Source organism: Ichthyophthirius multifiliis, assembly GCF_000220395.1.
Source record: "Ichthyophthirius multifiliis unplaced genomic scaffold scaff_1120509251282, whole genome shotgun sequence".
Taxonomy (NCBI): Eukaryota; Ciliophora; class Oligohymenophorea; order Hymenostomatida; genus Ichthyophthirius; species Ichthyophthirius multifiliis.
Window position 1 is genome coordinate 30,214 of NW_004086026.1, and position 14,468 is coordinate 44,681.

At 14.2% G+C, this 14,468-nt stretch overlaps 2 protein-coding genes across 2 annotated transcripts, besides 42 other annotated features; one reads left to right on the forward strand and one right to left on the reverse strand. All coding sequences in view use genetic code 6, as the record gives it.

The window, feature by feature from the left end:
- Nucleotides 1-366: 366 nt before the first annotated feature.
- Nucleotides 367-400: a microsatellite.
- Nucleotides 401-1,016: 616 nt separating this feature from the next.
- Nucleotides 1,017-1,072: a microsatellite.
- Nucleotides 1,067-1,175: a microsatellite.
- Nucleotides 1,100-1,243: a microsatellite.
- Nucleotides 1,145-1,193: a microsatellite.
- Nucleotides 1,244-1,387: 144 nt separating the features above from the next.
- Nucleotides 1,388-1,556: a microsatellite.
- Nucleotides 1,390-1,436: a microsatellite.
- Nucleotides 1,398-1,435: a microsatellite.
- Nucleotides 1,399-1,432: a microsatellite.
- Nucleotides 1,532-1,563: a microsatellite.
- A 955-nt stretch (nucleotides 1,564-2,518) lies between these two features.
- Nucleotides 2,519-2,609: a microsatellite.
- Nucleotides 2,542-2,608: a microsatellite.
- Nucleotides 2,542-2,620: a microsatellite.
- A 46-nt stretch (nucleotides 2,621-2,666) lies between these two features.
- Nucleotides 2,667-2,720: a microsatellite.
- A 10-nt stretch (nucleotides 2,721-2,730) lies between these two features.
- Nucleotides 2,731-2,793: a microsatellite.
- Nucleotides 2,794-4,063: 1,270 nt separating this feature from the next.
- Nucleotides 4,064-4,111: a microsatellite.
- Nucleotides 4,112-4,197: 86 nt separating this feature from the next.
- Nucleotides 4,198-4,310: a microsatellite.
- Nucleotides 4,199-4,303: a microsatellite.
- Nucleotides 4,204-4,275: a microsatellite.
- Nucleotides 4,290-4,340: a microsatellite.
- Nucleotides 4,341-6,156: 1,816 nt separating this feature from the next.
- Nucleotides 6,157-6,310: a microsatellite.
- Nucleotides 6,159-6,306: a microsatellite.
- Nucleotides 6,159-6,322: a microsatellite.
- Nucleotides 6,258-6,323: a microsatellite.
- A 916-nt stretch (nucleotides 6,324-7,239) lies between these two features.
- Nucleotides 7,240-7,372: a microsatellite.
- Nucleotides 7,373-8,119: 747 nt separating this feature from the next.
- On the reverse strand, nucleotides 8,120-8,836 carry IMG5_175390 (variant sh3 domain protein; the record flags this gene model as incomplete). Its single annotated transcript, XM_004029632.1, has 2 exons — nucleotides 8,120-8,350; nucleotides 8,525-8,836. 2 exons carry the CDS (start codon nucleotides 8,834-8,836, stop codon nucleotides 8,120-8,122), a joined length of 543 nt encoding a protein of 180 aa, XP_004029680.1.
- Nucleotides 8,280-8,319: a microsatellite.
- A 55-nt stretch (nucleotides 8,837-8,891) lies between the features above and the next one.
- Nucleotides 8,892-8,944: a microsatellite.
- Nucleotides 8,893-8,981: a microsatellite.
- A 439-nt stretch (nucleotides 8,982-9,420) lies between these two features.
- Nucleotides 9,421-9,470: a microsatellite.
- Nucleotides 9,471-9,760: 290 nt separating this feature from the next.
- Nucleotides 9,761-9,800: a microsatellite.
- Nucleotides 9,772-9,800: a microsatellite.
- A 623-nt stretch (nucleotides 9,801-10,423) lies between these two features.
- Nucleotides 10,424-10,506: a microsatellite.
- A 412-nt stretch (nucleotides 10,507-10,918) lies between these two features.
- Nucleotides 10,919-10,969: a microsatellite.
- Nucleotides 10,970-11,584: 615 nt separating this feature from the next.
- Nucleotides 11,585-11,661: a microsatellite.
- A 343-nt stretch (nucleotides 11,662-12,004) lies between these two features.
- Nucleotides 12,005-12,107: a microsatellite.
- Nucleotides 12,008-12,107: a microsatellite.
- A 3-nt stretch (nucleotides 12,108-12,110) lies between these two features.
- On the forward strand, nucleotides 12,111-12,609 carry IMG5_175400 (hypothetical protein). Its single transcript, XM_004029633.1, has one exon. The coding sequence runs from the start codon at nucleotides 12,211-12,213 to the stop codon at nucleotides 12,532-12,534; it is 324 nt and encodes a 107-aa protein (XP_004029681.1). The 5' UTR covers nucleotides 12,111-12,210; the 3' UTR covers nucleotides 12,535-12,609.
- A 569-nt stretch (nucleotides 12,610-13,178) lies between these two features.
- Nucleotides 13,179-13,224: a microsatellite.
- A 336-nt stretch (nucleotides 13,225-13,560) lies between these two features.
- Nucleotides 13,561-13,599: a microsatellite.
- Nucleotides 13,561-13,601: a microsatellite.
- Nucleotides 13,602-14,059: 458 nt separating this feature from the next.
- Nucleotides 14,060-14,105: a microsatellite.
- A 184-nt stretch (nucleotides 14,106-14,289) lies between these two features.
- Nucleotides 14,290-14,349: a microsatellite.
- Nucleotides 14,346-14,383: a microsatellite.
- Nucleotides 14,384-14,468: the final 85 nt, after the last annotated feature.

Genomic DNA, 14,468 nt, shown 5'->3' on the forward strand with positions numbered 1-14,468 from the left:
CAAAATTTATAAGTACTTTTAAACAATCAAGAGAATTATAAATTGCTGAAATCATCAAAGGTGTATGTCCGGATTTAGTGGGCATATTTAGTATATTTTTTAATAAATTATAGTCTTTATTATACTATATATAGCCTAATTATATTAAAAACTGGAGTGTTTTCGGATCTTTAAAATATATAGAATAATGTATAGATGTCCAAAAATTTCCATGTGATGAGATTTCCTCTGCTATATCTATTTTAAATAAACGGAATATTTTTAAGGTTTTTTTAAAGTTTTTTTATTTCAAAGATGAATATAATTCATGTTTAATAGAAACATGCTAAATTTCTTTTAATAGAATTGGTTTTTCCATTTTTTATGTATATTTTTATTTATATATTATTTATATATATATATATGTATAGAAAAAAAAAAAAATTAAATTTTTTATTTTTTATTAAATATCATCAGTAACTTTCTTTATAATAATAAAATAGGTTTAGAAAAAATTTAGGAAGTATCTTAAATAATAATAAGTTTAGATTTAAACACTAAATTGAAATACAGGTCAGGTTTAAAAGTTTAACAAAAGGATAATGTTAAATAAATCAAATATGAAAAGTAAATACTTGTTCCTTTTTTGGTTATAGTTTCATATTATAAGTAATTTATTTTATCATTTCAATCGAAAGAATATGGGAAATTTATATATACTTAAGTGGATATGGAAAATTCCTTCCGAAAGAATATTATTAAGTTATTTTAAAAAACAGATTTTATATTTAAGAAATAAAACATCAAGCCTCAGTATATATAATGAAATCTAACAACTATCGCCTGTTAATTGATTTCGGTTAAAGTGATTTGAAGAAATTAGGCTTAAAAGATAAAAATTATAAATAAAAGGATGGTATTTTAAAGATATATAAATAAATAAAATATAATATATTTTAAGTAATTTTGCTATTTAATTTTTTTTAATATATATAAGTATTTTAATCAAAATATATTAATATTAGATAAAATTTTACTATATATATAAAAAATATAGTTAATAATATATTATAAAAATATTAATCAATTATATTTAATACATATAAAATAATAAATTAATATATATATATATTTATATTTATAATTAAAATATGATAAATAATTGATATAATATATTATATATTCTATTTATATTTTATATTAATATTATATATATAATTTAATAAATGCATAATATATATTTATTTTATTTTTTAATATAAAAATATTTTTGGTATTGATAATACTTTTAAGTTTTTATATATATAATTTTTTACTTTTTATAAAATACTATATATATAATTTGTTTTTATCTTTTTTAAAAAAAATAAGAAATAAAGTATACTTTTTTACAAATAAATATATAAGAATTTTATATAAAATATTATTTATTTTATAATATATTTATTTATAAATAAAACTTTCGTTATATTTTTATTATATTTTTTTTATTTATAATATATATATATATATATAAATATTCTTTATAATTTTGATAATAAAATTTTATTTTATTTATAATTATATATAATTTATAATTAATATTATTATTATTTTTATATAAGTATAATCATAAAATAGATTAATTTATAAATATTAAAATTAATCTATAAAACCTATATATAATTCTAATAAAAAGCCAAAAAGAATATATTATACAATTAATTTTTTAAATTAATATTTTTTTTTTTAAAAAAAAAAAAAACTATATAAATAATAACAATTTTCTAACTATAAATAATATGAACACAAATTTATTCGAAAATATACACTAAAACCTTTAAAATAAATAATATTAAGAAATAATAAACTAAATTTCGCAAATATTAGAAAATAAAAAAATAGATCTATAAATTTAACAATAAGTTATTTTTTTATGTAATCTTATAATATATAATGATGATAAAAATGCTGTCAATATATTTTTTTAAGTAAAAGATTTTTTAAGTTCTTAGTTGAATTTTATAATAATTATGCTTATTTAAATTTTTTTAGTTTAAAATATTAAGTTTTGACTTTAATCTATAAAATTTTGATGAGCACAAGAATTAATTTGAATGATAATTTAGATAAATAATATATTATTGAATAAAGATTATAATTGTTAGATAAATAATTTATGAAAAATATATTTAATGAAGACTTTTTTTAAAAAATAATCAAAAATTTAATATCATTTTGGCTGTTTTGTATTCTTTTTTTGCCAAAAACTGCAATACTATTTAAAAATTTGGACTCTAAAATCAGGCTAAGAGGGCTTTTTTGGAATTAATAATTTAAGAAGGAAACTTTTTAGTTAAATATTAAGGTTTAAAGTGCTTATTTAATATAAAAAATATCTGTAATATAGGATATATGGAAATAAAAAAATACAATATAATTAGTTTATTGTAGAAAATCGAAAAAAAAGATATATTTTGTAAATAATTTTTATAATATATAAATTAAATTCATATTTAAGAAATTAATATAGAGAAAATTTAAATTAAAAGGATTTATAATAAAATAAAAATATGATAAATTTATATATGTATAAATATATATATATAAATATAAAAATAAATGTAAGATATATAAATATATATATATATGTATTTATATAATTTTATTTATATTCTTAATATAATTATGATTTTGTATTCATTTTTATTTATTTTATATACAATTATATTTTTATATAAATTTATTTTATATATATTTATATATTTGTTATTTTTATTTATTTTTCTTTTTTGTTATTTTATTTTATTTTTTAATATTTTTTTTGTTTTTTTTTTATAATTTCTAATTTTAAAGCTTAATAAAACAAGTGGGAAATTTGTATAATATGTTATTTTATAAAAAATAATATATATTTTAATTTAATTTGTAATTATGTAAATATTTATAAAAAAATATTATAATTTATTTTTTGTTTTCTGAAAAATAAATTTAAAATCTTACTTTCAAAAATATTCAACTTTTTAACTAAAATCAAACCCAAGTTTAAATACTAAAATATCGCTATTTTAATCTTTCATAATAGATATATTATTATTTTCACTATATTTATTATATTAAATATCAAAATCATCTTTACTTTTAACTCTTTTGTATAAGCTTAAATCTTAAAAAATAATCCCATCTTAAATAATTACACTTTCTTATTTAAAATCTATAAAAAACTATAAAATATCATCAAATTTAATATTTTAAACTAAAAAACTCTTTTCTCCTTCTTTTAAATATTTCCCAATAACTTTATATATTTATGTATAATTTTTTTTTATTATCCATTTTAAAAGAATATTATATAATTTTTTATTATTTTTATCAGAAACAAAATAGTTTTCCGGATTTTCAGCAGTTAAAATTAAAAATTTCTGATTTTTTAAAATTTATATTAATTCACTTTATTAAAAATCTTTACTTTATAATTAATTGACGTTTGTTTATAACCATTTTTTACTTTTTCTTATTTTTTATCGATATTCAGTTTCTTAATTTGTAGAAAGTTTTATATATAAACCTTAAATTATAATATATTTTTATATTGAATTTAATTAATCATTGAATTATATTTAATATGGTTATGTATATTAAAAATTTTATTATGTTGTAAATTATAATTAATTAATAAGAAGATAAATTTAAATAAAAAAAGAATATTCAACACTAAATTTATAAAAAAATATATATATTTATATATATATTTATAATAAATATTTTTTATTTATTTATATTACATTCTTAACTTAAAATTAAATACATTTTTTTTTTTTATATCTAGTTATATTTTGTATTTTGTTAAATAAAAATTTATTTATATTCTTGTTAATTCATTATACTTATTTAAAAAAATAATATATTATTATTGTTTATAAATATTATTTTTAAATTGAATTGTTTAATTATATTTTAAAAATTTATTCATTATTTTTTATAATGTATATATAGATATTTAATTAAAAATTTAATTATATATATATTATAGAAAATAAATATAATATTTTTGTTATAAATAAAAAAATAATATTTAAGAAAAAAAAGAATTTTTAAATTTTATTTTTAAAAAATAATATATTATTAATTTAGAAAAATAAATATTAATAATACTTTATTATTTATAATTTTATATATTAATAATTAAAAAATATTTATATATTATAAAATTTTTGAAAATATAAAAATTATAATAAAAAAATAATATATATAAATATATATATATAAATATAAATATATATATATATGTTTATTTAAATATATTTATATATATATTTTTTTACAAATATTAATATAAATATATCTTTATTATTTTATAATATAATTAATTTTATTTTTTTTCTTTACACATAAAATATTTAAATATTTATAATATACGGATTTAAATAAAACATATATTAAAAAAATAAATATAATGTTATTAAACACACATAATATATTAAATTCGCATACTCATACTATAAATAAAAACAGTTAAAATAATTTCTTTGATAAATTTAGTGTTTAAAAAAGAAATATTGAAAATATTTAAACTTCTAATATACACATATAAAATTTTTTAAGCACTTTTTTATCTTAAAAAAGGAATCCAGTATAAGTTTAACCTACAAAAAATCATTTAGAATCTTCCTAAAATAATACACAAAAAAAGAGCCAGAAACTAAGGCGAAATTATAGTATTTAAAGCAATGTATAGAGTTTGAATATATCTTTTAAAAATATGAATAAATAGAAAAAAAATATAAATTTTATTTTCATATTGATAAAAATATAATAGTTTGTCCAAAAATTAAAATAATAAATTTAATATTTATTAAAATATGATTAATCATTTTTACAAGAGTACCTATATTTAATTAATGATAGAGTGTTTTTTTAATAGGAGTAAAACAAAAAATTCTCTGTGGACTTTTTTTCGTAAAAAATCTACTTTTTGGATAAAATACCTATATTTTTTCCTAATAATATATTCTATATATTATGGAAAACGTGTATTTTGTTTATTTCTTTTGCTAATATTTACTATACGACTATTTGTGCATCATTTGATATCTAAAATAATATATATTTGAATAAAAATACTAACTGTTATGCCATAAATATACTCCGCTTGATTTTTTTGGGCGATTTATTTGTAGATCTTAACACTAGTCATTATGAAGAAGAAGGATAAATCGAAAAAAAGAGAAAAATTATAATAATAAGGGAATTTAAAGGCAATTTTTGGATTAATTTATTGAAAATTTCTATTTTTTTTTTCGATTCAAATATTTTACTTTATATACTTGCAATATTACATATAAACTGTTTTTAGAAATGCTTAAATATTATAGACGAATTTTATTAATTTTATTAAAAATTTAATATTTTAAGAACTATATTAGGACTTGTTTTATTAACATTTACAATCGCACATATTAGTGGGTGTATTTTTTATTCGGTTTCAAAGATTTAAAGCATTTCTTATGTAAAAAATTAATAAGGAGGAATTTATGATAATTGGATATAATATTAAGGTCTATAAAAAGCAGATTGGGAAGAATAATATTTTATTCTTTATATTTTGCATTTATTACTATGACTACAGTCGGATATGGTGATGTACTGCCTATATCTTATATGAGAAGATTTATGTGATTTTCATGATCTTTATCTCTAGTGCTATATTTGCTTATACTATAAATAAAGTAGGATAAATAGTAAATGATGTTTCTGAAAAATAATAAATTAATAAAAAGGAAATCTAAATGATGACTTATTATATGAATAATAGAAACATACCATCAAATACATAAATAAAAGTGTTAAAAAGTCTATAACATATCTAAAAAAAAGAAAAGGAAATACTTATTATGAAATAAGGATAGACTTTTATATAAAAAATTTAAGAAGATATTAAAAAAGAATTTTTTTATGCTTATTATGGAAATATACTTAATTAAAATAATTTTTTAAAAGTGAATTTTTCAAAAGAATTTTTAAGTCAATTGACATTTTTTATGAAGGAAAATATGTATAATTTAAATGAAATTATATATAATTCGAAAAATATTTAAGATAAAAAACTGTTATTTTTTATTATGAAAGGTGAAGTGGGTATTTATAATAATTTTAATGATAATAATCCTATATAAATTCATAAAATTAATGTACAAAAAATATATAAATAATTATATATAAATAAAATTTATATGTAAATATATATATAAAAATATAATAAGATAAATAGAAAAAATAATAATATAAAAATAAATAAAATATATAAATAATATTTAATATATATATATATATATATATATATATATATATATTTTTATATATATTAGAAAAATAATTTTTTGAATATATAAAATTTCTTTAGTGCAAATTTAAAGGATGAAGGTATTTTTATAAAAGCTTTAACTAATTGTTTGATTTTAGTTTTAAATATAAATGATTTTATAAAATGTGGGAAGAAATAATATCCTTTGGATTATGAGAAATATTGTATGTTAAAACATAAAATAATGCAGGAGTAAATTATTATTTAAAAATGCTATATTTGTGGCAAATTTACTCATGATTTTAACAGTTGTACTTAAGTTCATTTATATTTAAATAATTATATATCTATAAGGAAATTTTAAATTTAAGAAAATTAAAATTAAAATTATAGGAAAAAATTACTGAATAGTAGATTTCTATAAAAATTCAATTCACTTTATCTTAAAAAATACATGGATAAAAAATTAAGGAAATGGAGAGAAAATAAAGTACTTATGGCAAGAAATATATCTTCTTCAGATCTTTCTATTAGTACTACTGAACTATAATAAGAGAGAAGTAAAGAGTTTTTTTATAGAGTACCTTAAATTATTTATGAGAATTCTCAAATATTAGAAAAAATGAATGATATTGAGGATTATATGTTAGATTAAAGCTATACTAGTGATTAATACGAAGATGAGAATATAATATAAGATTAATTAAAGGAAGATTATTATATGATAAAAAATAAATAATAGAATTTAAAAAAACCTTAAAAAATAAAGCTAAAAACTACTCATAATATAAATAATAAATGCAGCTCTTCTTATAAGAATTGTCATTTATAAAAATCTATAAGTTAAAGTGAAATTAATTATAAAAAATAAATGTCATAATCACCTATTTTTATACAAATATGGAAAATAACTAAGTATTATTAGGATAATAGGATATGGAAATAAATTAATTGATTTTTGACAATATTTTGGAAACTGAATAAAATGAAGAAAATATTAAAAATAATATATTTATTGAATAAAATGAAGATTTTATTCAAAATAATATTATTATAGATTCAAATAAAAAATATATTCATAATAATTAATTTATTGAATAAAATAAAGAAGTTAATTAAAACAATATATCATTTGAATAAAATTAAAAGAATAGTTAATTATTTATTAATAATAATATATAAAAAAAAGAAAATATATATAGTTAACTATATTAAATTCGTAATAAGACTATTTCCGAAAGAAATATTGAATTAAATCGAAGAAAAAATAAAGTTTTTTAAAAAAGATCATTAGAAATTGATTATAAAATAAAAGAATTATATAGAAAAAAAGTTAATATTTTTTATTTTATATTTAAACTTTTTTTTTTTTTTAAATATATAGAGAAGGTCATAAACTGCAAAAATATTTTTATTAAAAAAAGATTAAAATAAAGATTTTGGGAATTAAAGCTCATAAAAAATAAAGTTTTATGTAAAAAGTAAAAGTAAAGTAAACTAATAATTGAAGGAGGAAATTACAGAAATGTATCATAATAGTAATTTATCAATAGAAAGTAAAATTAATACATAAAAATAAGTTTTAAAAGATTTATATTTTTATGATTTTGATGAAAAAAAAGAATTCGATATTTTTTTGACTTAAAATAACTTATCAAATGTTATTAAGAATTTTTAAAAATACATTAGAAATAAAAATGCGAAAATTAAGAATTTTTAAATAACAAAAAAATTAAAAAACATAGTACAATCAAAATTATATAAAAAAAAAAAATGAAAACAATATAAAAAGTTTATTTTTTATTTTTTAAAAAATAAAAAAATATTTTAATTTTATTTTAACAAACATTTTAAAATTCATTTATTAATATTATTTTTACTTGTACTAATATTTTTTTACCATTTCATAATATATTTAAAATCATCGAATCCCACTAAACCATCTTTATCTTTATCTGCTTTTGTTATCATTTCAATAAGTTCATCATCTTATAAATTTTCTCCAATTTATACTGCTATATTTTTTAGCATTTAAAATGATATTTTTTAATGTAAAAGTTTGTTTTTATATTCATTAGATTTAATTTTCTATATTGATTTTTCTTGACTTTTTATTTTACTAAGTTAAGAATTGTCTATATTATCTTTTTATTAACTGTCATCATCATCATAATCATTATTTTCATCATCTTAATAATTAATAATATCGTTTTCGTCTGTTAAGTGAATTTTATTTGCAATTTCAACAAAATAACAAAAAACTTATTAATAATCTTTCTCAGTTGTGTCATTTTCATTGATTTTTTTTTTCATTAAATCTAAAAATTCCTCGAATTCAAGAGATTTAGTATTATCTTTATCCAAGGCATTCATTATTTCTTCTAATCTTTTTTCATTTATTTAAAATCCTAATGATAACATAGCAGCTTTTAATTCGTCTATTTAAATAGAACCACTACCGTCTTTATCAAAAAAATCAAATGCTTCTTTTATTTATATAATTTCTTATTCAGAAGTACCAGGTTGTTCATGTAATTTAGGATTAAATAAAATTTATTTTTATTAAAAATTCATTTATAAATTTATTTAAATTATAAATACAAATTTATTGAAACATGTATATTTAAAAATATTTATATATAATATATATATATATATATATATTTATATTATTTTATATATTTTACTTTTTTATATTATTTCAATATTATTTTATTATATTTTGGCAACGATTAAGTATTTTTTTATTTATATTATCATTCTCATATAATATATCTAAAGATCTATTTAGTTACTTATTTATATTATGATTATTACATTTTATTTTTAATATATTATCATTATTTAAATCATATATATTCTTTTATGGTTATTTTTCATCTTTTTATTATTAAAAGCACTTTATAGTGTTTTCTAAGAAATTTTATTTTTAAAATATAATTTATTATAATTAAGTATTTTCTTAATAAATATTTTATATTTTTTAATTTTATTAATTTATTATGAATTTTTCTTTTTATATTTCCTAGTTTTTTTCTGAAATTAATTTTTCAGTTTCTTTTTTTTAATTAAATTCAAATGTTTGGAATTATATTTTGTTTTCACATTATATTTAGTTTATTTTTATATTTAGTTTTCTTATTTATTCTTCATAGTTATTTTTAAGTATTTCGTTTTCTTCTTTTAATATTTAGATTTTCTTTTTTAAACTTTTTTAATTTTCGAAATGTTAATTTTTTTCTTCTTCAAGTTTATTTTTGATATTATCTTTTTCTTTTTTTAAATTTATGTTTTCTTCTTGTTTTTATTTTATTAGATTCTCAAGGTTATGTAAACTTTCAATTTGTTTATTAAATTATTACTATATTTTATGGTAATTATCGTGTAATTTATCAGCTTCATTAAGTTTTTCATTTTATTTTTATATTTTTAGACTCTAAAATATTACATTTATTAAGAATTTATTTAAAGTCTTTTTCAAGAAGTTTAATTTTTCGATTTTTTAAATATTTTTTTAATTATTTTTTTTAATTTATTTCTTAAATTTACATTTTGCATTTTTATTCATTTTCTTATTTTATCAAAAAAATCTCATTGTCTTTAATTTTTAAAATACTTTAAATTTCTTCTATTTTCCCATTTAAATTTTATATTTGTCTTTCGTATTCATTTTTGAAAATTTTTTCTTTTTTTTCAAAAATTTAACGTGCTTCTTCTAAAAAAAGCTCTTTTTATTCTTTATAAAAATTACATTCTTCTTAAATTAAATTAAACTTTTCTAAATAATATTATAAATCTTCTTTGTGTTAATTTTTTAGTATTTTTATTTGATCACATTCTTAATTTAAATTTACTTATATACTTTAAGAACTTGAAGATATTGATATATTATTTTTTTATGGACTGCTTTTGTTTGTTAGTAATACTTATTGGATTTGAGAAGCTGTATATTTTTTAGGACTTTGTTGGTTAAATTTAAATGGAAGTTTATTTTAAGTATTTATGTTTTCTTTGTTTAATGGATAGCTAATCATATTCTTTTTATTATTTTTTAAATTTAATTGATTGTTTTTTTTTGAAAAAATATTAATATTTATAAGTTTTTTAATTTTTTTATATTGTTTTAAATTATTTATAATGTAAAAAAAAAAATAAAAAATTTATAATATATATATTAATATATATTAATATATATTAATATATATATATATATACATTTATTTTTATATATATATTTATATATAAATTTCTATCATTATAATTATTTATTCATTTAATAATATTTTTTTTTTTTTATATATTTTAGGTTTATATATACATATTATATCTGTTATTTTTTTAATATAAAAATATATATATTTAATTTTATTTTTATAGAAAATATATTTTCTATGTTTTAAATAAATACTTGAAAAATATATTAATTATTTATATTTTTATCAAATATATAAAATTATGATATTTAATATTATACACTTACGTATATTAATTTTTTATAATATTAAATAAATAAATACATATAATAATTAATCAACTTTTATTTTTATTTTTATTTTAAATCTCATATAAATATAATTTTATATAAACAAATAAATAATTAATAATAAAAAATTTAAATAAAATAAATATTATTGTATATTTTATTTAAATATATATTAAAAAAAAATAAAAAATAAAAAAATAGAAAAAAAAACAAAACTAAAAAATGCAAATAAAAATATTAGTAAATAAAAAAATAAAAATAAAATTCTTTAAATCAAATAAAAAAAAAAAAAAAAAACCAAAAAAAAAAATGTTTTAAGATTAAATATTAAATACTGAATCAATAAATGAATGCTTATCAAATCGACAAAACGCCAAATTAATATATCTACAAAACGACAACTAATAATTAATGTAGGATAACTTAGACTTAAAAGATATTTTAAAATTAAATAAAGAAGCACTAAGAATCGCCTATTAATAAAACATGGAAATAAACACAACACAATTATAAAAAAATGAAATAGAAAGAAGTTAAAGCAAAAACTAATAATTAAATATTGAATTTGTAAATAAATTAACCTAAGAAAACCAAATTTTATTAGATTGTATAGAAAGACTAACTAGAGCAAGAAATAAAGCTTAGACTATACAATTGTTGTAAGAATAAATAGGAGAAGATAATTAAAATTTTAATAAACAATTAATAGCAGAGCATGAAGATAAAATACTAGAATTAAGAAGACTTATACATGATAAAGAATATGCAATTTAAGAACTAGAAAAACAAAAGGTATATGTGATGAAGATAAAAAAGTATTAACAAGAGTGAAAGATGTAATATATATATAAATATATATATTATATATATATATATATATATATATATATTATATATAATATAAATATATATATATTTTTTTATGTGTATTTTTTTATTTTTTTTGTTTATTTTTATATATATTTTTAGATTGCTACTCCTAATGAATAATCTGTAAAATTACATAATGAAATTGATTAGTTGAAATAAATAGTTTAAAAATTAAGTTAATAAAATAATTCTTTATAGGAATAAATTTAATAAAAAGATGAACATTTAAAAGTAATTTTATTTCATATAGAATTTTAAAATTACACTTTATATTATTATCTCTAAATATTCTTAATTTTTTTTAATTATAAAATATAAATAAATCATTTATTTTTTGTTTTTCTTTTAGTAAAAAATAAAATAAACAAAAATTTTTAAATAAATAGTATTATATATATAAATATATATATATATACATATTTATTTTAAAAAATATATATATATATATATAAATTATATATATATTATATATAATATATAATATATAATATAGAAATAATTAAAAAGGTAATTAGATAAGAAATTCTTAAATTAAGAATTTGTATTTTAAATCCTGTTAATTTTTATAAAATGAAAGGTTTTTTATTATATAGTCATGTAGATAATGGCGATGAAGGTCAAAATATGTGTTAATATTTTTATAAAGAGTTAAACAATTAATAGCAAGAATAGTAATAGGAAGAATATAAGATTTAAAAATAATAATAATATTAAAAAATGTAAAACCCATTAAGACCAGTACGTACCTCACAAAAAACTTTTGAAAAAGGAAGTGATAAATATTCAAATATGGAAGAAAATTTAATACGTGTATTTAAGTTATTTAGAAGGGAGGTGGAAAATAATAATTTATTGGTTAAAAAAATAGAAGAGCTTTAAAATGAAAACGAAAATTGTAAAAATACGAATGAAACTTTGATCAAATCTAATTTAAATTTGTAAAATTAAATATAATAATTAATTTAGGATAACGGATTTTTGAAATAATATTAATAAAAATATATAAATGCGATTAATATGAATAGAAAAAAAAGAAATTTTAGTTAAAATTATGTAGAATTTAATTAATAATCATTAAATGGAAGATTATTTTCTAATAAAGATTTGAATAATAAAAATTAAGAAAATAATAACGATTGTCAAGTCAATATTAGTATTTTATAAAATGAAGACTAATAATATTATATATAAGAAAGATATGTAAAATATTACATATATATATATATATATATATATGGAAATTAATAAATAATTATATATTTAATTATATTTATATTGTTAAGAAGAAAAATTAAGAATATGGATAAAATATAAGATTTGATTTGATTGAGAAAAAAAGCAATAATATTTATGATTAATATAAAAATAATAACAATGATTAATTTGTTTTATCAAAAGATTAGGCTAAAATATATTTATTGAATTTAGCAAAAGATTTATATATTAATTGTAATATGAAAAATAAAGGTATAACTCGTTAAGTATTAAAACAAATAGAAATCGGAGGATATAAAACTAATATGATAGTATTATTTAAGTAAACTATAAAAAAAAATATAAATTTATATATTATATATATATATATATATATATATATATATATATATATTTTAGAAATAAAAGAGCATTGAGTAATCCATTAGATTATATAAGTAATAATATTAAAAATAAACATAATTTAAATTTAATCTAAAATATTAACAATTTTGATTTTAATAACTAAAATGTCTAATAAAAAAATTCATTTAATAATATTTTATAGTAAAATAATGAAAATTTAGTTATTTCGAAATAATAAAGTGGTCCATTTAATATTGATATGAGTTATATTTAAACTAGTAATAAAAATATTTAGAATAATTTAGCTAATAAATAAAAAAAAAAATTGTAATCGATACTAGTTTTATTTCAAATGAAGAATAAATAGATGAATATAATTGAAAAGATATATAAATAAATATATATATTTAAATATATATATATATTCATATATTAATAATTATTTTAACTTTTTAAAAAATATAAATTTTATTATTATTTTTTCTCAATTTTTTTTTTAAATATTATTCATATAGTTATATAAAATATTCTTAATTTTAACTTTCTACACATCTTTTATCTCTTAAGCTTCTTACTTTTTATATTGCTTCTTTATAATTTTCAATAATTCCTATCTTTAATAATATACATGAAGCAATTAATCCTGCTCTTCCTATCCCTCCTCTACAATGTATTAGTATATTTGATTTATTTTAAATTTATTAAATTATATTTGATTCTATAAATTAATCAAATTCTTACAATTTATTTTTATCAGGAGTACTCATTTCAATAATAGGATATTTAATTAAAGTTATATTTTATTCATCGCAAATTTTTTAATATTTTTTTCACATACACCTATTGAACGTAACTCAAATTCATTTAAAAGACATATTATTATGTTTATATTTTATGTGTTTTTTATATTTGTTATGTCTATTTTTATATCACGGTTGTGGGGTTTGCCATCTCGACCTTTCAATAAGTTTTTTCCAGGGCATTATGATAGATAAATATTTGATATAATTTATGAAAGTTTTAATAGAGGTTAAATTTATTATTCCATTTTATAATTTTATTTTTTAGGTTGTAATATATTTATATTTTTGTTAAAAAATATGAAATAATATGCATATATATATATAGATATATATATGAATATATAAATATATATATATATATATATATATATTTTATATTATTTTACAATATTTTATGAATTTTTAAAAATTTAATTGTTTAAAAAATGTATAAATTTTTCCTTATTTTCCATATACATAAATTATAAAAGTCAACTTATTTCTTATTTTA